Source organism: Styela clava, chromosome 14 (assembly GCF_964204865.1).
Source record: "Styela clava chromosome 14, kaStyClav1.hap1.2, whole genome shotgun sequence".
NCBI lineage: Eukaryota > Metazoa > Chordata > Ascidiacea > Stolidobranchia > Styelidae > Styela > Styela clava.
In genome coordinates this window covers 13204573-13227448 of record NC_135263.1, presented here as the reverse complement: position 1 = coordinate 13227448, position 22876 = coordinate 13204573, and the positions used below count along the sequence as shown (strand labels likewise).

General features: G+C 35.5%; 1 protein-coding gene across 2 annotated transcripts in view; it reads left to right on the top strand.

The window, feature by feature from the left end:
- The first annotated feature begins 4252 nt into the window (after window positions 1-4252).
- LOC120340671 (roundabout homolog 2-like) overlaps window positions 4253-22876 on the top strand; it is a 69678-nt gene continuing 51054 nt past the window's right edge. For both annotated transcript variants that reach the window (XM_039408989.2, XM_039408988.2), the window contains exons 1-3: window positions 4253-4607; window positions 16771-16983; window positions 18703-18840. In XM_039408989.2, the coding sequence (XP_039264923.2) occupies window positions 4556-4607; window positions 16771-16983; window positions 18703-18840 (403 nt within the window). In that variant the 5' untranslated portion in view covers window positions 4253-4555. The remainder of the gene's footprint in view (window positions 4608-16770; window positions 16984-18702; window positions 18841-22876) is intronic.

Genomic DNA, 22876 nt, shown 5'->3' with positions numbered 1-22876 from the left:
TCAGGCAAGTGATGATCTTGATGGGCTTAATAGAATTATTGATCTGAAATCTGAGGACATTATTAAGAATGCAGTCAGGTCGGCATCCGAATACTGCGAGGAGTGGAATGTACCATTGACAAGAGTCAGGCGAAGAAAAATGATGCCTGGAGAAAGTGTGAAAGACTGTGGCTTATCAGCAATTGAGGAAATGCAAAGAATTATGAATGAAATCGCAAACAGACTGAAGACCGAACTTTCAGAACGCTCAGGCCGCGTTAGTAGACTCGCTGACAAGTTTTCCTTCTTATTAAAGTTGGACTCAATTGATGTTGAAAATATTGAACATTTGAAAACCTTCAAACGACAGTGCGAGATTTTTTCTAACCATTTTGAGACTGACGTAAACTCATCCCTCATTTGTTGACAGTAAAGTAGCGATTGTACATAGAAATAATAAAAAGTGGCTTGCTTTTTTGTTATGTTTGTTGCTTAGCTTGACGATTTATTTAATAAAACAAACGTTTTTATCTAACTTGATCTTTTCTTCATTTATTCTCATGTATAACGACATCTATAAGCTGTTTAACACCCGAATTATTTATGAAGTTAGCTATAAGGGGCAGCATTTTAGAAACTCGCCCCGGGCAGCAGAAGAGTTTGTCACGCCCCTGATAACACGACTCCGGCTCTTTGGAAACATGTTAATTTCCGACCACATAACCCCTTTACTATCTTTGGATTGAACACTAGAGTGTAGTGTAGAGTAACCTCACATTTGCATTTATTAGACTCTGAATGATCGAGATAAAATTCCGCATCGGTAGAAAAAATATTCGATACAAAATTTTCAAAACTAATTTCGCACCGCAACCTTGGTAGTTAAAAGCACTCTAAATATCGTGTGCCTACGCTACGGCATCGCAGAGTTAATTAGGTTTGAAATGGAATATTGCGTTGCTTCATAGAGAAGTATTTTTATAAATTCGTATCGTTTATATTTGATGTTCAAAAAGAATGATAGGTAGAGATTTATCAGCGAAAGGAGCGAGCTTCAATAAAGATTGACTGCTAGCCAGTCTTGAAGACAGTAAAGCAGACACAACACGTCAGGACAATGATCAGATAGTACTATGTCTGTATGACGGTTCGTGAATATCCATTGAGTGTCACGAGCGAGACTATAACCATTCACCACCTAGTTAAGACTGCTCTCTGATTACCAGCAAATCAATGAATGTGATATTTAATCCAGGAGGCCCTACATGTAATCAATACCTTAGTTTAACGTTATCTTGTTGATTGCTGCTAGGGCCGTCCTGACCAATTTCTGCAGCGAGCGAATACGTCGCACGAGGTAGCCTCATGCCAAGCGCGCGTAAACAGGATCGTTAATGAATATTCCAGAATTGTTTTGCATGGTCCTGTTATCAGCATTCAAATTCTTCTTTTAATGTTTTAATTACGTGTCAAAGCATGTTGTTTAATGACGTTTTGATGGTAATGTGTGATTGAACATTGGGATGTACAGTTTGAAATACACTTGCTGACAGCGCATTTCAATCTGGTTACATTTGAGAGTGTGACATTTCTATATCATGATTTTGTCACCAATAGAGTTTCTTTCTCGTTCAAGAGTTTCAGTGTTTTTCAATACAGCTGGGGTCACAATAAATTTGTCACGTTGTGTTTTTGAAGTTTTCTTGAGATGGTCTTATCGCGTCTTGGTGGACGAACCCGTTCCCCGATGTGTACTTTGGAATGGCGCGCAGATTCCGGGAGATATCTTCAAAATCAACAGAAGAAACAACGGTCGATTGTGGCTTGTATATTCTGTATTGACAGCGTGCTATAAGTTTGCTTGTCCATTGAGATAATATTAACATGGCAGAGAAGGTTAAATAGTTCGATGAAGGTAACTGAATTCTAAGGAGATTAAATTTATATTGGAGGCGAACTTGGCGAAGTCCAGTTTATGAATCATCTAAGCAGTTTTAGTATTTCTTTTACGCGTGGATAATTTAATATGTTTCGTAAATTCTGATGATTGTTGCATGTTAAAAAATACAAATGAAGCATGTTTTATTTCGATCATCGCGAAATTTTCGAGTCATTATGAGCAAATGTTGCTGATATTGTAGAACAGGGAATGTTTCATTTGGTAGTCGAAAACCGAACGATGCCTTCGTTGGAAGCCTTGTCTACTTACCTAACGAACGATATATTTTTACTCTGTTATAATTATAATGAAATTGATCTATTTACATGCAGTGGACACGTTTTTATTTAATTAATATTGTTCGGGTATAAATAATATTTTTGATAAGGCATATCGTGGACAAGTTAGAGATTCAGTAATTAATATATATGGAATATCTCTATATTCATTTTACTGAATTAAGAGTAACAGGGGTTTTATCTAACATTACCTTTATTCATTGATATATATATTGTTTGAAGTATATTTATATTTCCCGCATTTTTGCCTCGTTTTGTTTTAAATTTGAGCGTGAACTGATGAATTATTTTTCTAACGAGGCGGTCATTGCGGTTTTGCGGCGGTTGCAAAACGTCTTTGTCGCCCGCCAGATGCCTGTGTCATCGCCGGCATTCCGGAAGCGGCGAAGAGTTTATTTTTTGAAGACAGGATATCCAATTTAGTCCCACACAACTCGTCGTGAGTATAAGTTCATTTTAAGATTGCGATTTTTATTTTTTGCCTTAAAAATTGACGTTTAACTGTAATGCTAACGGTGGTTACGGAATACTTTCAGAAGGGTCCTAATGAGTCGCAGAAAAGCAACAGTATCGTGATATACATAATAGAGTATAAATTAGATAAATCGCATTGGATTTATAAATTATTTGATGTAGGATGCAGTTGGCTAAAACGAAATGAATGCCCAAATAAAATGGCCACAAAATTGCGCGGTTCGACAATCTTCAAGAACGTAAATGTGGAAATAAATGCGTCAGATGTTCATTTTAGTTTTCACTACTGCTCGCCTTGGCAGAGAGTCATCTGTTGTTAGTATAATGTCGATTTTGACCCGAAATCACTCTTGTTATTCGAAGACGAAGATCACCTTTGGGATTAGGACGTCAGATGACAAAATTCGATAGGATTTTGTACGCGGGTGTAATCAGTTATACATTATTAGGAAGAAAGCGAAGATGCCGTAGCTACAGAATTAAAAAGAATAAAATCAAAATTATTGCAAGAAGAGAAGAAGAGCATGCAAAAGAGACTGAATGTCAGTGCGCTTTTCCTTCGCCTTCTTCGTGAGTGCTAATCCGCTTTCAGTTTCCGTAGAGGGAGATAGTCGTTAAGTGTGCGCTGTGTACTGGGAGGGATTTTTCAAAGCGTAGAACCGAGTTGGATAAATTTCTAGGTGAGACAATAGTCTAAATATTTTTATCATTGTTGTTTATTTAGGCGGAAACATAGACTAGTAACAAATTCTAAGGCTTACCTTGGTGGTAGCAAACATGTGAACGCTAAAAGTTACCGCTTTATTTGCAGTGATTGTAAAAAAAGAATTTAGATTTACAGTAGTTTAACTAATATCAGTACATACAAATAATCTCATAAATGACGGGCAGAGCGGATATCACAATGTCGTGTCTTGAAAAATAAGTTTGAATGTTTCTGCTGAATGCGATGCCACATCAACCTTTGAAAGGACAACCCTTAATAAGAATATTATAATAACAGTAGGAAATATTTTTAAGTCATGCATTACTCTTAATTGGTAAACTTTTGCCAAAAGTTGCCGGTCAGTCGTAGCTTCTGGGTTCGGACCTGCAGACAGGTTGTCGAGTGCCACTCAAGCGTTGATTACGCATGTCAAAAAGGCGAATCGAATTGTGTTTGAGTTGACCTCGTAGAAAGGATAGTTTGGCACCGGTATCTTGGGCAACTGCTACTGCTACGTTGGAATAGGATATTAGTGTATTTTACAGAAAATCATCTTGTTAGACATTGAGTTCATACCGTCAGCCATCATAGCAAGTTTAGTAGAAATTTGATGCAAAGTATCCCGCTGGGATGGTGCAATTATACAATGTATTATATGGTGTGTTGCACTGACATTGTCATTGTCTGTATTGCGCGCGTGTGGATTCAACCTACTGCTCGGTCGTAAACTTCGATGTTTGTTTGCATTAGTGCGATGGTCACATTGCGCGCGAAAGTCGTAATTTTACGGTTGCTGTTAATCCAATTTGTGACCTGTCGTAAAACTAATTTTCTTTTTGTTTATTGTACTATGCAGTTCGTTACCGGTAGGGCGAGTAAGTAACGTTAGCATTGGAAATATATCACGTATGCCTGCCTATACACGCAACATATGAAGTGAAGAATAGATGTCGTGATTACTGAAGTTAGAATTTACCATCCTACCGGGACTTTTTAAAACAGGCGAGCTGAAAAAACTGAAACTATTGAATGGAACAGTCGTATCATCTTTGAATAGTGGATTTAAAGTAATACTACGAAACTACAACGGAATACACCAATTTAAAATTCTGTCAATAACTTAGAAATTTATGTTTTAGAAGAAAAACGAACGTAGCAATGCAGTTCGTTTTCTTGTCGGCATTAGTTATTTTTGGATTTGTTTTTGAAGGTGAGTTACCTTAAGTTTATTTTCATGTTATAGTTCAAATGTGATATCGCTTGAAGTATTTATGGGAAATGTAATTAAAAACCCCAAATTCCTACTTAGCAAACATTTGTTTATAGATAGGAGGCGCTCTCTTCGGTAGAGATATATATTTGGTTTCGAGTAGGCCAGGCAATCAAATATATATAATCAAATTGTTAGCATTTTCTGATAACGTCGTGACCAGAATTAAAATAATAGTTGGAAATGAAGTTACAAAACTTCACGATATCAAAAGGATTTTCGTTCTTAGCTTTCCGGTACAGAAGCAATTAGAGTGACCATGACTGGCAATTACTACACACGTTTAGTGCACTGGTGCGTTAAATGGGAAGTTGTAAGATCATAAATCTATATAAATTTCACATTACTTGCAAGTTCAAAGAAACAAATCGCATTAAAATGAGTTTGATGACTGTCGCTATCATACGTTGCCAGATCTTATATACATCGCTTCTGACGAGAATTCCATCTCAGGCTCCCAAGTTTGAAATACCATCATAATACCTATTGTGGCGAAATTGCAATTATGACCATATCGCCGTTAATATTTATATGCCCATCTGATTCATTCATTCAGCTTGAGGTATATATCATATTATTGACAGAGAATCAATTATGCGAGGAGATACGAATTACATACCATTCTATTTGGGGGACTTAATTCCAACTAAATAATTTCAGTAATTTATGCAGCTAGTGTTTACATAAGTGTTTAGCGAATCTTACCATCACCCCGATAAATGCAAATCCCCAATTATATGTCAAAGAATGAAAATTGCTTAGGAAATAAACTATGTGTTATTTCCATGCGACGGATACATACGGCATTCTTGCGTATACTTCCATGCGCGTATACTTCAATGTGATCCAACTGCTAAAAAGGGTCTAAAAGGGTCATTGGAAATATTCACTCCTACACGAAATTAGTATTGGTACGTTGGAAAACTTTTTGTCACGTGGGATTGAAATGCGCGCGATAATTGGGATAGGGAAAATTTCATAGTATATATTTTACTTGAAGTAAGACAACAGTGAAATATTGAAATTTGACTTGCTCTTGAATTATGGATCGTAATAAACACGAACATCGACTTTCCTACTCTGAGCACGTATAATTTTCACATCGCATATGGCGTTACTACCAAATCGAAACGGATTATCTACCTTTAGACGGACGCACGGTAGTTGTCACATCTTTTGAAATTGTAAACAGATATGCTTTAAATAACTGACTAAAAAGCAAATGATTGGATTAGCTTTTGCGCTTTTTATTTTTGTTGGGATAGGAGATGACATGGCTGGACCAAGTAATTGGATTTTTTACATTACAAACATCGAATTACTGAACATCCGTTTAATATAAGAATATGATACTCATACAAAATTATTGTTACATGTTATTTTATATATGGACTAATTATATCATTATTCTCCTAGAACAAACAGCAGGTACAGAATAAAATAATATTTAAAACGAAATATGTACGGTAATTCAACACCCGAGCAGGTATACCAAGAAAAGACTTGTGTTAGCTGGACTTCATTTGTGAACAAAATAGGGTGATTTTATTGGACAAAAATCGGTACAAAAATCAGTTTTTGTGATATTGTCAGTAGTTATAATATAACGTACGCACTTGACTGTTCATACCAAACATTTGGGACTAGCATTAAATATATGGTGGCAGATAATATTTTGACTGACCCGCATTGAGTTTCTGCAAAGTCAGGCTGACATCTGTTTTGAGTAACTCCAACCTCGCAACGGCTTGACCGATGGAGCGAAAACAAAACACCAATTAGTGCGAGTCTATGCGATCCTCCTGAGTGATTAAATTTTTCTCGCCTATGCTTGCTTGTTAATTTACTTCATTTAGCCGTGTAGGAAAATTTGGTTCAAAAGCTGTCTCAAAATTTAACAATATTTTTGAATACAACGTCTTATGAAAACCGGACATTCAATTGTTTGAACAGGCATAAAATTAGTTATTCTACCCCAAATTTAGCCTTTTTAAATGATGTTAATTATGTACAACAAAGGGAAATTATTAGTTCAATTATATCCTTCATGCGGTGCACAAATTGAAGTTAACGACTTCAGCAATCACGTCGTTGTTTCCAACAATTTCTTTTCTCATACAGGGCTATATTTAAATTACAAATTATAAGATACTGGAGCAAAAATCTCAATGCTAGGCTATTTCAGTCCATAAAATTCAATGCGTAGTTTATTAAAAATAATTTGCATTTGATTTATTCATCATGCAATCTGTTTTTCACCCCATATTTCCATATATTGTGTCGTCATAATTTTTGATATTTATGATTGACAGTTTTCCACCATTACGTCTTACGCAACACCGTTGGGATATTGGGTTTTGGTACTGTGTTGAAAATTATCATCAGTATTAGTAACATTTTATAGCATATATTTATAGGTTATAGACGAACTCGAACAGTGTTTAAGCTGTTGTTACCATCCAAAATTGTTTATTAGCAAATAGCAACAGTATATTGCAATGAATATAACGAAATATATAAATAACAAGGGTATATAAGTTAACCAACTGTTTTTTTATTTGTATTGGATTGGTGATGCGCGAACATTTTCTCTGGCGAGCATCTATAATTCATGGACGGCAACGATCGTTGGCTTCCTCTTGAATTTGCTTTTCTGTTTCTCTGTATTCGGAAGGGTATTTCAGTACTTGAATATTAGCTCTCCCTGCCTCTCCATCTATTAACGTTATTACTTTTGCCCATTAACAGAAGTCTTAATTTGATAATTATTGATTATATGTGAGTGCTGAATGAGGTCTGAAGAAGACATCTATCTTGTTACGATAGATTTGAATTAGACAATCAATCATTAAAATATAGTCGAATAATTGTGTGCTAGTCAATTTAAAATTTGCTCATATCATTCATTCATGGCATAAATTGCGACGTACACCAAGTTTTAATATAGGTATTGTTACAAATTTATTCGTCATTTGTTTTCATTGCTCCATTATAAAATATATAAGCTTATTTGAATTCTGATTTTCGGCTTGCTGGGAAATATGATTATGCATAAACTCGCCCTGTCATTGAAAAACAGCCGCCCATCTAGTTATGTTTAAAATATATTATCGATATAACTTCATTAGGTCAATTGATATGTCCAGAAAACAATTAATCCCCAGACAAACGTTTGAAATGGTCCAATACACAGCATGTACACTTAAATGATGAGCACGCGTTTCGTTTTGCCTCTCTTAAAATTGTTATGTGGGGAATTTCGGATTTGTGCCAATTACCGACACTACCACTTCATTTCATTACAATTCATTTCCGAAATTTGTCTCTAATGCGCGAGGTACTTGTTTCCAGTATTTATTTCGAGAGGCGAACAATGCGAAAAGTGGTAGAAGTAAATTGGCAGACGACACCTGACCCCACGTGACCGTTTCGACCAGTCTATAATGGTATTTGTAAATTATGACGTAAACAAGCTTGGATATGGTGTAATTTTTATTCATTCCCCAGTTTGGCCCGAGATAACAATTTGAAAAAAAAATTTACCTACCTCAAAACGACAACTTTGGTGAATGTACTAATTGGTGTTTACAGTCAAAAACTTTCTAAGGCTCGGAAGCACAATAGTTAATTGATTGAATTTGCGGTTGGGGTTTTCCGGTTTTCAAACCATCCCAAAATATCTTGAATTGACAATAGTAATTCATAATAGCTTCAAATTGGATTACACATACCACGGCATTCGATAAATCACTGCCTCCACATCCAGCTCATAAGAAGTCATATTATTAGCTCTAATGGGAGTGATATACGAGTCAAGCGTGCGTCGGCTTCGGACATCTCCATTACAGTACCTTGACGTAACCTAGCCTTTCAGGCTCCGCGTTTGTTTGATGTTTTATCTCTTGTGGGAACGGAAGCCCATCAAATTAGCCCATGGCGCCTATTGAAGTTAAAATTCATGGGAGGATAGGCGATTGAATTAAAATATTCACAAGTCTTTTTAATCCCAAACATGACATTATTTCGAAGTGATCTCAATAAAAAAAATCGAATTTAATAACTAATTTTTGTAGTTGGCATGGCCATATATAGTATATATTAATGCATACTCTATCCTGCACGGCATTATTTTTAATTTATCTGTTGGGACTACCAGTTGAATGATTGATTGTCTTGTTCTGATAAAATGTATACATTTCATCATTACGGTCCATAGTTAATTACTGTGTTTCAAGTGGTCTGGTACTTTAATTAACCTATCATAAACAGACAGTAATGATCGACGATTAGAGAGACCCATGCCGTCTTGACCTAGCCATATTTAAATTTAAGTAATGAATAATGTAAATAGGTTACTTGCTCATTTTTTGTGGATATCGAACTATCAATGTATTTCTGGACACGCCCGTTGAATTAATAATTTTGGGTAGCTATATTTCGTGTCATTTGTTGAAATTGGAAAGCGCATTCATAACAATGTTTTGAATGAAGGCAAATATTACGTTATGGACGATTCATAATTTCGGAATGATAAAACTAGAAGACAACACTAGCGTTCTGTTACGTGTCTTTCTCCTTTTCCACAAAATACGTCATTTTCGTTTCGCCGTCGACGCAAATAAAAAATCAAACTTCAATTCAATAAATGCTTTCAATATTTTATGAGAACATTCCAGCGACTCGGAGTTCTGAATACCAATCTAAGATTGATACAATCTAAATTTTATTTAAGTGGTATGTTTTTCGTCGTCGCTTAGAGATTACACCACATAGTCCCACATTCCACCGAAGCAATTTATCCACTTGGGTCTATCGCCATATGGAGTTGTTTTTTCGCCGTAAGTCCTTGATCTAAATACAATATACTACATGCCGTAATGCACAAGTTTGGGCTGGCCCGGGTTAACTTTGTTGTAATTGTCGTTTCGAGAGCTTCTACGGTAAGACCCGGTTCCGTAGCGCCTGGGTTATGAAGAAATTGGTAATAACCAAAGTTACAAGAAACATAACTATAGCCTATAAGAGCCAACGCTAACAAAAGCAGGCCATATTTGCTCGTCTTGATCAGTTCTCAGTATGGGATTATTTTGTACAATGTTCGGGGTCAAAGATGGACAATACGTGTATAAAATGCCTCAAGTATGGTTGATAATTGGCCGTGCTAAATGCGAACAAACAAGCATTTCCTGGACGCGCTTATCTCCGCTTGTGAACGTTGCCGTCCACTCGAACTGTCACCCGCGAGTTTACCTTTTATCATTCACGCCGACTTTGTAAAGTAAGATTTTCGTTATGTGAATAAATATATAATATCTGTTGCAATGCTGTTACGCGCTATTTCATGATATTTGAACAAAATAACAAATTAATAACGGTTTTGTATAATTATGAATGAAATTTATCATTTTGTAAAGTTAATATTTTGTGTATATAAATCCAGCTAGACATGCCATCGGGTACTGGTATATTATTCGTAATCAACTCTTGAGTCATAATTTACATTCAAACGTAAAAAATATATATTTCATTTCGAGATTTTGCATCAGATGTGTCAGTATAGTAAAAATTCCCCCGTTTTCTTTTCATTTTATGAAAAATATCAAAAAATCGATGCATGATAACGCTGTTATTATCCTGCCTTTTTGTCGTGTTTTCTGTCCTTGTAATGCAATTCCGACAACAAGGGTTCGTTCACAATGAATTATACATGAGGAAAATTTTCAATACCCATGTCGCCATATGTCGGGAAAGACTGGTATAAATTGAGATTCATAAAGGGCAAAATGTATTTTTTTCTCCACTATACAATGACCATGAATGAATCAAGCTTTGATTCAGTTTTTAAAACACAGTATAATAGATCAATGCCAGTTCGTGGGCATATGTGATCAGGGACTAATTTCTTTCATTAGGACTCGATCGATTTTAAGCTTCATCAACACAAGAGATTTGTATCATGCAAGTCGTGTAAGATGTTTATCCGACCTTATTAACGGACCAGAAGTCAAAAATGTTAATTATATTCTGTCTTGTTTGTCGATAATCGATAAACGAAAAATTCAGAAGAATTATACCAGGTTTAAAATTTATTTTATGTAACGTTTTATATGAAAATTCAAAATTTTGGAGTACTCAATTAAAAAGGGATTTGTCAGAATAATGCATAAAACACCATCTTGTAAATTTTCGTATAAAAAAACAAAAGAGGCTCAAAACAGTAACCATATGAATAAACGTAAATACTGAATCCAACTGAGGATATAATCTTCAATATTTCAGCAATTTTAGTATCCCTAACCCTTTCTTATTCTGAGCCTTGAGTTGGTCGGATTTGTCCCGAAAGAAAATGTATATACGACCATTCTACATCTATGTCGCAACTAGGCAAATATTTTCGATTAAGTTGGAATAAATGTGGTATATTTTCTTCTGACATTGCGAAATTGATTGTAAATCATGATCATGTACATTTAAATAGTTTGACACCACATTTTGCTGATTTGTGTATTTGCTGAACAGACAAAGTGGAAATTGACGAGGAATGTTGTGGTCTGCAGTTCAAGGATTACATACGCAGTAATTAATAAATCGAGACAAATAGGAATTAAGATTTTATACTAAGGGTAATACAGCTTCAAGCATGGGGTTGATTTCACCGACGTTCTTCCATTAAGTTTTATCAGTAATACAAACTAATTCCTTACATAGATCTTAATGATTTTTTTATCGAAGGTACTTTAACAAAATTGACATTACGGTTGCCTTGTTTGCTGGCAATTCCGTCAAGTAAACTGTGGACCTTTGTTTAGTTTTCAATTTCTCATTTGGATCTCCGCCCAGGGGAAAAACTGGCGCCAGCTGGCATTTTACGGCCCAGTCAATCCTCGCCGCAGTGATTTGTATTAAAAGTGTCGCAAAACCGGTAATTTACTTCGACAGGGTCTTGTTATATAAAACGATGAAATGCGAAATCCCGATAGCAGACGATAAATATATACAATGAAATTGGTAGTTGCCACGACGTGAACGTGACTGCTACATTAAAAAATAGAAAAAATTACCGCAGTATTTCTTCATAAGTTCCGTCGCTTTTGATGATGTCACGCGAGATTATTGAACTCGAAATTCCATGATTAACTACGTCTATAAAGCCTGATATAAGATTCAAATCATATTAAATAGAATTATAGTCGCTGTAACTAGTTAGTGAATACCAACGGAAGTACCGGTATTCATTTCGTCATATGATGAAATACAGATATTTTAACCCAGGGTCGGAGATTTTGTTTTCTTGTTTAGAGTTTTATTGGGAACTCTTCGTGCCAATATCAAACTCGTTAGGGGATGTTAATTTGAGAAGAAAAATTATCACCGGGAATTTCCAGTTATAAGTACAAATTTCTTAACATATTCCATTTCTTAACATATTCCATAATTTTCAAGTCTCAAAGTGACCCCCCCCCCCCCCCCCCCCCCCCCAACAAAAACATCACTGAGATAATTTGGAACATACTCAAGAAATCACCACTTTTATCGGTTTCGTTTTTTTGGTTCACACTTTCAGACATGTGCATGTGAAAAATAAATCAGATTCAGATTTCAATTCTATCAACCAGTCAGCAATATCAAAAATATTTAGGTCATGGTTACAATACAGACTATATTTGCGTTGGGTTGGAAGCAGCAGTGAGAATGGGTTATTTACCTAATGTCCTAACAATCGTGATCCGCTTGTCATAGTAAGATTGATCAGCCATTTTTATGTGGGAATATAATTGACCGCGTCATTGGAAACCAATACCCCAAACAATACAAGCGAACATCTGTACCGTGGCACGCGCTTGTGGCCTCAGAGAAGCGCTGTTTCACGCTGGGTTCGTAATCATATTTTATCGATATAATCTAACATAAAACGCAGATAACAGCGTTTTGAAAGATTGCTTCGAGTCCGTGCTATACTTGGTAGTTCATAAAAAATTTTGATTCGATAAAAGCAAACAATGGCTATAACTAACCGGCAATTTGCGTCCACCGTGACTAAGTCCCCTAATTAGCCGCGCCAAATTGCTATGCTCGTGTTCGGATAAGCAGAATAAACCGTGAAATACTTTTCTAATCGGCCATTCTGTATTTGGCTAGAAGAGAATATCAATTTTAACAATGTAAAGCGGAAAAATTTTGCGTTTTCCACATGTGCTCCCTAGTATGAACATATATATATATATATATATATCTAAATAGCGCGGTTGATTTTAAAAGTGTGATGGGGGTATACAAACTAGAACAGAATAACAACAACATCCTATTTCGTTTTGAACTTTCGGTCTTTTTTGAAGTGTTGTCCACTACGACACTTTTTATTGCATTCGCTATGAACTGAAAAGTATAAGTAGCATTATACATATTCATGTAACCCACATATTCACACGGGTTACATGCTTTTAATCCATTGTTAAAGCCGGTTACCTTTCATACAATGTTCAACTGAACGAATATTAATTTCTTACTAATGTTAGTGAGGCGTAGCAACGAAAGCTGTTTCAGGTGCGCCTGTATAGGATAGGTTCCCATTAGATTGCTGACATTTTTTGATTTCAAATTTTAGTTCTTGTTGCGCTATATGGATATGAATGAAGTTAATTAAATTACAACGTTCTCTGTTTTAAATCATACCCCATGATTTGTATGTGATGTATGTATAAAATGCGGGGTAGTGGTCTCTTTTTGAATTTTTTTGTCGATCCCAAACTTCATAATGCAATAATATTATTATGTAAAAACACTATTTACAAATCGACTCTAAATTTTCAAAAGGGATTTTAACAAACGCGCACTGTGGATAAATAGGTTCTGTGAGTCTTTGGTGATGTTGTGAGTATTTTTGCAACTGTTCATTTCAATCTAATCGCACATGACGTAATGCTGTTCCCATTAATTCTGTTTACTAACATGGGCATTCACAATCTTAGTAGGACGGCTTTCATAAGCCTTGAATCAGAACTACGAAACGATGACTCACGTGCCTCGACGCTTAATTTTGGGGCAAATTATAAATTACGTATCGACAATGTGGGCGTGTGATAATAGATTTTTTTGTTGCTAATAGAAAACAGCATGAAATGGGTAATTTCGGCGGATGGACGGTGGAAATATTCACACGGTGTCCAAAAACCGTATAGCCGAAGCGTAGATTCACTAAGCCTGTGATAAGCCGGCGACGCCACGCGCCCCACTTACATCACGTGACGCACGTTGTTTACGCTCTAGCGACATTCCGGATGCGAACCAGCCAAAAAGTTTATTTCCCGTCACCGACTTCCACAATGCCACTCAAAATTTTATCATGATCAATCTATCATGAAATGCATATAAATTTGGTTTATTATTACTTTATCATACTTGGTGGGATATGGGTATCATTCAAAGTTTCATCAGATTCATTTTTGGATGTTGATACCTGAAATCCCTTTGTTGCTATCCCTGGTTGTGACCGCAAGATTCAAGAAACTGTTTGGGGTATAGTCACGCGAAAAAGTTCTCATGATGTGAGGCTCTCATCTCTTTGAATATTTTCACAGTCGTGAGTTAGCGGTCCAAATAACTTCTTCTCCGTACATTGGTAGTTGATGACGATTTAATCTTATATCAACAAATATAGAAATGACATCGTGACGCCGATTTCTACTGTTTAATTCCTACTAATCCATATCGCTGAAAGTTCTCAATGAAGTGATATTTTGTTAAGTCACGTTTATAATTTTGCGTCATCATGCTTTGACCAGATTACGACAAGGTGATGTCAGATTCAAACTTTTATTGATACTTTTAACAAAATATGTATCTTTTACGTTAATTCTCTGCAAAATTATCCTCAAAATGCAAGTTTAATTTACTTTTTTATTTTAGTACCGCAGTCAAGTTAGCACGAATCATGACAAATAATTTAAATGCGATGACATACGCTGGTATTGTTCGCGTGGCGACCATTTTTTGTTTCGAATCTTTTCATGTTTACGGTCTCCCGCAGGCTTCACAGACGTCTTACGGGTACGTTAGGGATTAGAAAATTCTTTGATACGTCGCCGAGCGTATGAAATGCCGAAATAAATGATCATTGTACGTTTGAGTTTGGGTTCCGTTTTTCGTGCAACTGATTTTGATAACCACGAGAAAACGTAATATTGAAAATCCAATATTGTCAGTTTGATTCGAGTTTCAAAAATCCATAATATTATGGTCGCCTCTCAATGAATCTTTACCTTGTTGTGTTCCTCTGTATGGAAACATACGTATTTGAATATATTTTAATAACGGGGCAAACTATTCTCACTGGCATATATATGTACTCGTGTCGACATTATATTATATATTTTTTGATGGTGACTGCTCTAGTTTGATAGCGATCCTCATATAAATATTCAAATTCTAATTTCTTTGTATATGAACATGAATGTGTTTTTGTCATAAGTAATTTTTCGTTTCTCTTGAGAGTATATTGGTATTTGACTTGGCTCAGATTGAACATCAGTACCGCAAACTTTTTGCTGTCAAAAGCAAATTGGCTCTCGTCTCAAAAATTTATTTTTAGTCATTACGTTTTATTCAATTCAGTCTTGCAGAACGTAATTGTGATATTGTCCAACATGCAACCCTCATCGAAAGATCGTATCTCTAGTGTATATTGATGTGGCGAGGAATTTGGGGAACGATAAATGTTGCTTTTATCAGTCAATCGCGAATATCTTGCATTGATAGAATGCATTTTTGAAATTTTAAAGTTATGAATATTATATGTTTACCTGCTTTCATTTAATATAATTGAACACTTCCATCTTTTTGAATTGATTGATTAGGGCTGGGGAACATCTTAACACACGAAATTAGCACGGTGCTTAGAAATGTATTATTCCCAACCTGAATTTTTAATGACAAGAATAAATAAGATTAGCTCTCCATATATACTTCAAAAAACGTTTCATTTTATGAGTTTTTCGATTTAGGCTTTTGCTAAGCCTCACGGAATCGGAAAATAATTTCTAAATTTCCCCTGTGTCGTTATCTGCGCAAAATTGGTTGAAAAACAGACAATTTGTTTGCTGACTACTTCAATTTACACCTCATCATTCGTCAGAGTATGGAGGAAATTGAAATTCCGACAGTTTTAGCCTTAAAATTGTCATAACTTAATATCTACAGACAAACACAGTACATCATCATATATTATAACCTTGTTTGATTTTTTGTCATTCACGCTGACGTCATAAACATATTTTATTTAAATTCCTTTGCGAATTGGTCAACGGAGGCTTATTTTCCGCTTCGCGGGCTTCAATCTAAAGCAATTTTAACGTAATTTAAGATAACCATCTCCCGTAACGGCTAAAGAGTATGATATAAAATTTAAAGCTGTGACCGACTTAGTTTTCTTTGTCGCGTTTTGTTCACTATTAAAAAAACTACATCAATTTTACTGTCATCTCATTGTAGTTTTATAAAAAATAAACCCACGTGATTTTGGTCACTAGATGCGTATATACAGAATATCATATGCATCTCATAATTATCAAAATAGTAATATAAAATATGAAATATAATCAGAATTGCTTGTTTAATCCAATAATATTTCAGAATTCACTTCACAGTATACAGTACAAACGTACTGACCGAAATCCAAATTTTGTGGGAATTTTCCCAATTGTTAACTTGATAATATAAAGCGACTTGAAAAACTAAATTGGAGCGTTTAAATTGAAATCCTCTTTAAGATAAAATCGGATTTGTCACTGTTTTTTCATGTTCTTAGTTCACAGTAATTTAAACTATTTTGGCCGCTTTTATGTGGCAAAATGTACGACATTTTTCGTGATTTGGAAATTACATAATTGGGACTATCTCTAACAATTTTTATTGAAGTTGTTGTCTCAGGATAACGGCGTTTGAATTGTAGAGATCTTTGCTGAAATTAATCAAACAAAAAAATAGTAATTTATTTATCACTTGGAGTATTTTCATCGTACGACATGTTGGTGATAAAGACTCTTTCGATATATATATTTAAATATACACCAAAATGTTAGTAACATTTATCCATTTCTTTTTACAGTAGGGGCAGAACCCGAAGCAGCACCTGGCCCCAGTCCAATCGCCGATCCAGGACGGAAATCTCAAGATAGATCCATCCCGCCTGTTTTGATCGAAGAGCCCACTAATCAAATTGCCAAACGTGGTGGTACTGCTGATCTATACTGTCGAGCTGAAGGCTATCCAACGCCGCAGATATCTTGGTACAAGGATGGTCACTTACTTCGAAAGAACGGTAAGCTGGGTTTTGTCTTTAGAAAAATATAAGCATATGAGCATAAAAATTCCGAGGTTCGTTTTACGATTTTCGGCCGCGCTTTACTATCCAGTTTCAGCGCCAGCATGTCGTCCGCGTACATCCACCAGAATGACTCAACATTGGGAATTATTTTTTTTACCAGTTTCAAATTGTGTCTAACGCTTGCACCAAATCATTCTTGGGATAACTAAAACTGCGGACTTTTGACTTTTGAAAACTGCGCTATTTTGAAGATCGTAAGACCCGCTAATTTTTCTTCGTACGATGGGTGTAGGCCGTGGGGTGTGAGATCATAATATTAATTCTACGATGGATATCATTATTCACGTGAAATTATTAATATTGAAATAGAATTAATCAGTGACTATTTTACGATTCTGGCGGTAAAATTCTGTCTACAGATATACGATCTTGGCGCGATTATGGAGTTTTTTACAATTGGCAAATTGCTGGAGGATTAGGGACCTTATATACATGGACCAGTGGCAAATAACACCCAGGAGACGCGATTCATCTTTGTCCAAACCCGATTGGTTTAATATACGCTTGGTCTCAAAAATCTCATTTCATCTGTTTCGAAATTTGCGGCCGAATTCGCCATATTTTATTTCACACAAACCACAAGTGCAAACAAACGCGACGTTCCCGTCATTTTTTATCGTCGACGCGATTATGCATTACATCATTGTCCCTTGTCAAAAGTAGAATCTTCCACGAGGTATAGGCCACGCATTGGAATACCATAACTCTGTCCATTTTGCACGGTTAGACTGAAGATTATATACTGCCAATCTTGAGTTATATACCATTCCTATTCAAGAAAAATCTGTGTCATGTTTTCCCCATCTTTCAATATTTACAACCCGGACGGACCACATGTAAATAATTCCCGCCGCGACTATCTTTGTTATACAGCCTGTCAAAGTTTTATTATTTGCTCTGGGGTCGACCCCGTTTGGCAATATTTCTTGCGATCTGTTGACATTGGCGATGTACTAATTAAATCTACTTAATTTTTGAAAACCCCTGAAAAAGATGAAAAGTTTGTAAAGTTGACATTGCAGCCATCTTCCACGTTTTAAGTGATATGTAAGCATTGATCCGCCCACTAACAAGCAATTACTAGTCAAAGAATGTTAGAAAAAGGTGAGTATCTTTGAGGGATCCACTTGCTACTATAGTTCTCCGACGATTTAGTCCATTTTAAAATCGGATATTCGTGTCTACCACAAGGAAGTTTCTTGCCGCCTATTTTATTTTTGTTGACTATTTATTTTTTTCGCAGCTAAAAACACCTTATTCATGCACAACAAGATGCCTCTCATAGAAATTTCAATTACTATAGCCAAAGAATGTTAGAAAAAAGATCCACTTTTTACTACCGTTCTCCGACGATTTAGTCCATTTTAAAATCGTATATTCGTGCCTACCACAAGGAAGTTTCTTGCCGCCTATTTTATTTTTGTTGACTATTTATTTTCTTTCGCAGCTAAAAACACATTATTCTTGTACAACAAGATGCCTCTCATTGAAATTTCAATTACTAGCCAAAGAATGTTAGAAAAAAGGATCCACTTTTTACTACCGTTCTCCAACGATTTAGTCCATTTTAAAATCTTATATTATTCGTGCTTACCACAAGAAAGTTTCTTGCCGCCTATTTTGTTTTTGTTGACTATTTATTTTCTTTCGCAGCTAAAAACATCTTATTCATGCACAACAAGATACATTTATTCAACCTCCGCAATAGCGTGGCGGAAGGAGTTTACCAATGTGAGGCAAAGAATGGTGGCGGAACAATAAGAAGTCAGAACGTGACTTTGTCTATATCATGTAAGTTTCTACTTCCACCTGAATATATTAAAAGAATATTGATAAAACTAATTCAGATTTGTCATAACAAAATATCGCTCAATTTTCAGTACAGAAGTTAAATTATATTGGGGGTGGCAAACGCAGCGAAGTACAATCATCGTAGCTTTCATGCGTTAGCAGTTATCATACCTCGCGACAAAATCACGATATCATTATTCAATACATATTTTGAGCGTGGGCGTCAACAAGTATTTTGTGTTGGTAAATTGGTTGACTATATAGTTAGGTATCATTGTTACTATGTTATGACATATTTATGCGTTGGTGGATTAAATCTATGATACGTAATATTTGATTTTGTGCTTTACGTAAAATTTACTTTCGATGACTTCAAGAGTTCTTACATCGGTGATTCGCCGTTTCCTTGTAACGCGGTATTTTCCAATTTCGATCAAGTATGAACGATTTGGCAACAAATGGCAATTATTTCGCTTATATCATTTTTCAAAAAAGCAACAAGTATTGCCCAAAGATAAACTACGCACAATGACGTGGTCTATTAATATCCCACCCTTGGTCAATGATTTGGACAATGAATGTCCAGTTTTGAATTCTCACGACCATCGTAATAGCATACTTTCTCCCAGTTGGTTCGTTACAATCCGATATTTGCACAGAGATTGCGCGTTCTTCCGAGTGCGTATGAGTGTATATCAGGCCTACTCGAAAAGGACGATCCTTACAAGTCTCCGATCAGCTGACCGGAATTTGATAAGCAGTGTTCCTATTTTTTTTATTACAATTCAATTTTTGTGAGCATTTATTCAAGGAAGTTATAAATTATTTATAAAGTTAAAGCACAAAACGTATTACATAGAATATACCGCATCCGTGAATTTTGAGTTTTATTCACACTCGAAAATATTCTGTGCTCCCATTATTTTTTTTCACTCAAAAGCACATACATATTCATAGAAAATTATGAGTTGAGAATTTATTCTGCAGAATATCCTAGTCATTATTGTTTGCTTACAAAAATTTTAGTCATGTCGGCTATCTGAAACACATTTTGATAGAAATTCCATATCGTTTTCGTATTTTACTGGGATTAGAGGATGTTTTATATTTTATGAAACATTCCGACATCTACATTACTCTGCGGAAAATGGTAATTCCAATTCAAACATTTTAAACCCTCGGACTATTCATAGACAGATATGAACATATTCAATTCGTTGGTCATCGTGTCGTCCAGTCTTTTCGTGAGTCAAATGTACAAATAATGTATTTTATCATATGATCTGTCATTCTTAAGCCCCTGTCTCATATATTGGTCATTTGGATAATCTTATCCTATATCTGGCCGAGCGTCCACCATCAAAAATCAAACATATACTGGTTAACTGAGGCGGAAATTTTCAAAAGATATGTCGTGCTAGCTTATGTTGTGGATACCGAAATGACATCTCCAGATGGTCACTGGTCCGGTTTAATTCTCCAACGACTTAGTCCATTTTAAAATCAGATATTCGTGCATATCACAAGGAAACTTCTTGTCGCCTATTTTGTTTTTGTTGGCCATTTCTCAGATGGGCGACCACATCTGTTAAAGTTTTAGAACGCAAATTACGCAATACTCGCAAAGTTCGACGATAAATTACACCATCCTATATTTTGAATGGAGTTGGTGCTGATAATATGCCCGAGTGTTCTCTCAACGCCTGGGTGTGGTCTTATGGGACAACGTAAAGGAATTATACACGATTCCAAGACATTCAGATTGTCGAATACTGAGAAATGATGCCATTGTTATATAATATTGATAGTAATGATTAGGACAAGGTAGAAAAAGTTTATACCAATGAAATTATTCCGTCGTCACACTATAGATCATATCAATAACATGCATAATCGCTTGTGAGCGTTGGCATGATTTTTTTTAGTACCATACTTTTTTACTACATTTCTTATGCCAAATGTGATCCAAACTCGACAATATCCAGAGTTTCATTTGCCCATCGTCCTATCTTTTACTGTGTGATTGTCAGTTGACCCCAGTCGAAAATTTTCATTGACCTATAGCTTGTATCGTAGATATTATAAAAGAAAAGTATGTTATTCTGATGAGGAAGCACCTTAAAATTCATAAATAAGTAAGCCGTATTCAATTACTTTAGTGTGACCGCAATGTCGACCCGGACATACGCATCCCATTCGGAAATGGATATTGGCCTGTCGATTATTTGCGAAAACATGAAATATTCATGCATCTTGCATATGCACTTTGTCAGTGTAATGCCCCAAGGAACCAATAACGTAAATAAATTCCATATGTCGAAAATATTACCCATATTATTGGAAATTTGAGTCGCCTTTGAAGTTGAAAATCAGCGTAAACGATGTTTAACACCAATATGTCGTGCGATGTTCAATAATCACAAATGGTGTCAAATTTGACTATCCATTATATTCAGATTCTGAACTATACATGGGAGATATATAAACTTCACTGCCAACATGTTAGTTAGTATCTGGCATTCAACTCAAGTGGAGATACGAAGCGTTTGTGGGGCTTTCAATATATAAGCAGTATAATGCGTTACCAGTTTGATAGTGGGTGTCTTTCTATCAAAACTACGTCATCATATTTTCAACGGAAACGATTATCGATTTCTGCACTTTTCACAACTTTTATAGCGTTAAATACCTATTGATGTTTAGCCAAATCAAGAGAGCAGCTGGAAATCCAATTACGCCAATATACCTTCAACATTATCCAAATTATCCTCCAGGCAGGTATCATTTCAGCGGTTATCGTTCTCATTGTGACTGTTGTGGTTGCATGCTTTCATCGTTTTCAACTGAATACTTCTCGATCTTTGATGCGGTGTCAACTACGCTTTTCCTATGGGTATACCCTCGCGTGTTTGATGTGGCCAGTAAACCCGTCAAGGGTCGAATTTGACACCGTGAAATATTTTTAAACCATTGCACAACGTAGATAATTGGGAACTATAAACAAGTTGAACTTTCGTGATTGGAGGGAAATGATTACCTGCCCGATAGCGAAGAGTATAGTTTGAGAATGCCTTTCTGTATGAATTTATATTTAAGAACTCAATGTAATATAGGAGAACCGTATGATCAAACAAATCAAATGCTTCGTTTTACTAATAATTCTATCTCCGGAAATAAGATTAGCCTTCATCGCAGTCATTTAGCTGTTCATTTAAAGGCATTTTCTCGGCAGAGACTGAACAGAAATTTTTAAAAAGTATAACCTTGAACGTCGATATAGTGCAAATGCGTTCCAAGTGTTTGTAGTTCGCGTTAACTTCAATCGATTTCATTGTTCAGGGCGGATTAAAAAGATTAAAAAGCGATTTTTCTTGAATAAAAGTTTAAGAAAACGTAACTCACACCAACCGTATAATCTTATAAAAAACGTCACAGAGTTGAATTTGATTTTAGATCTCGTTATCGATGCATGTGTGGATTTGAATAAAAAAATTGAAATGACCACACAGTAATATTGCTATTAAGGGTTTTCTTTTTCCCACTGCCAGAGCTCATATAAGAACAATCTAGCAGCCAGTTAAAATTAATTTTAAATTTTCTTTATTCTCCTTGGTATTGTTGCGTTAGTGGCGCTCCCATACCTAGGATAAAAGAAACTTTCGGCGGCAATGTAATTATGCCAGTTTATTAACAGGTGGTCAGATGGGAAACGAGACCTGGGTCTTTGTTTCCTGACCGCGACACTACAAACATGGACATCCGCTGTTGTCGCTTTTTAGTTGGCCAATATTACCAAGTAAAAGTATTCATTTATAAATCTAAGACCATAGTGAAAATTTTAACGAAATTAAACTAATATTTAATTAAAAATAATATAAATGTCAGTCCTCCATTAAAAATGAATATTATTTGGGGTTAATTTTTTCTAAAAAACAACGAATTTGAATCATTTTTCCATGATGACATTTTATTTGTTTTGTAGTGTACACGAATTACAAAGGGCATATTTGAGTGGACCTGTTTAGTACGCAGAACG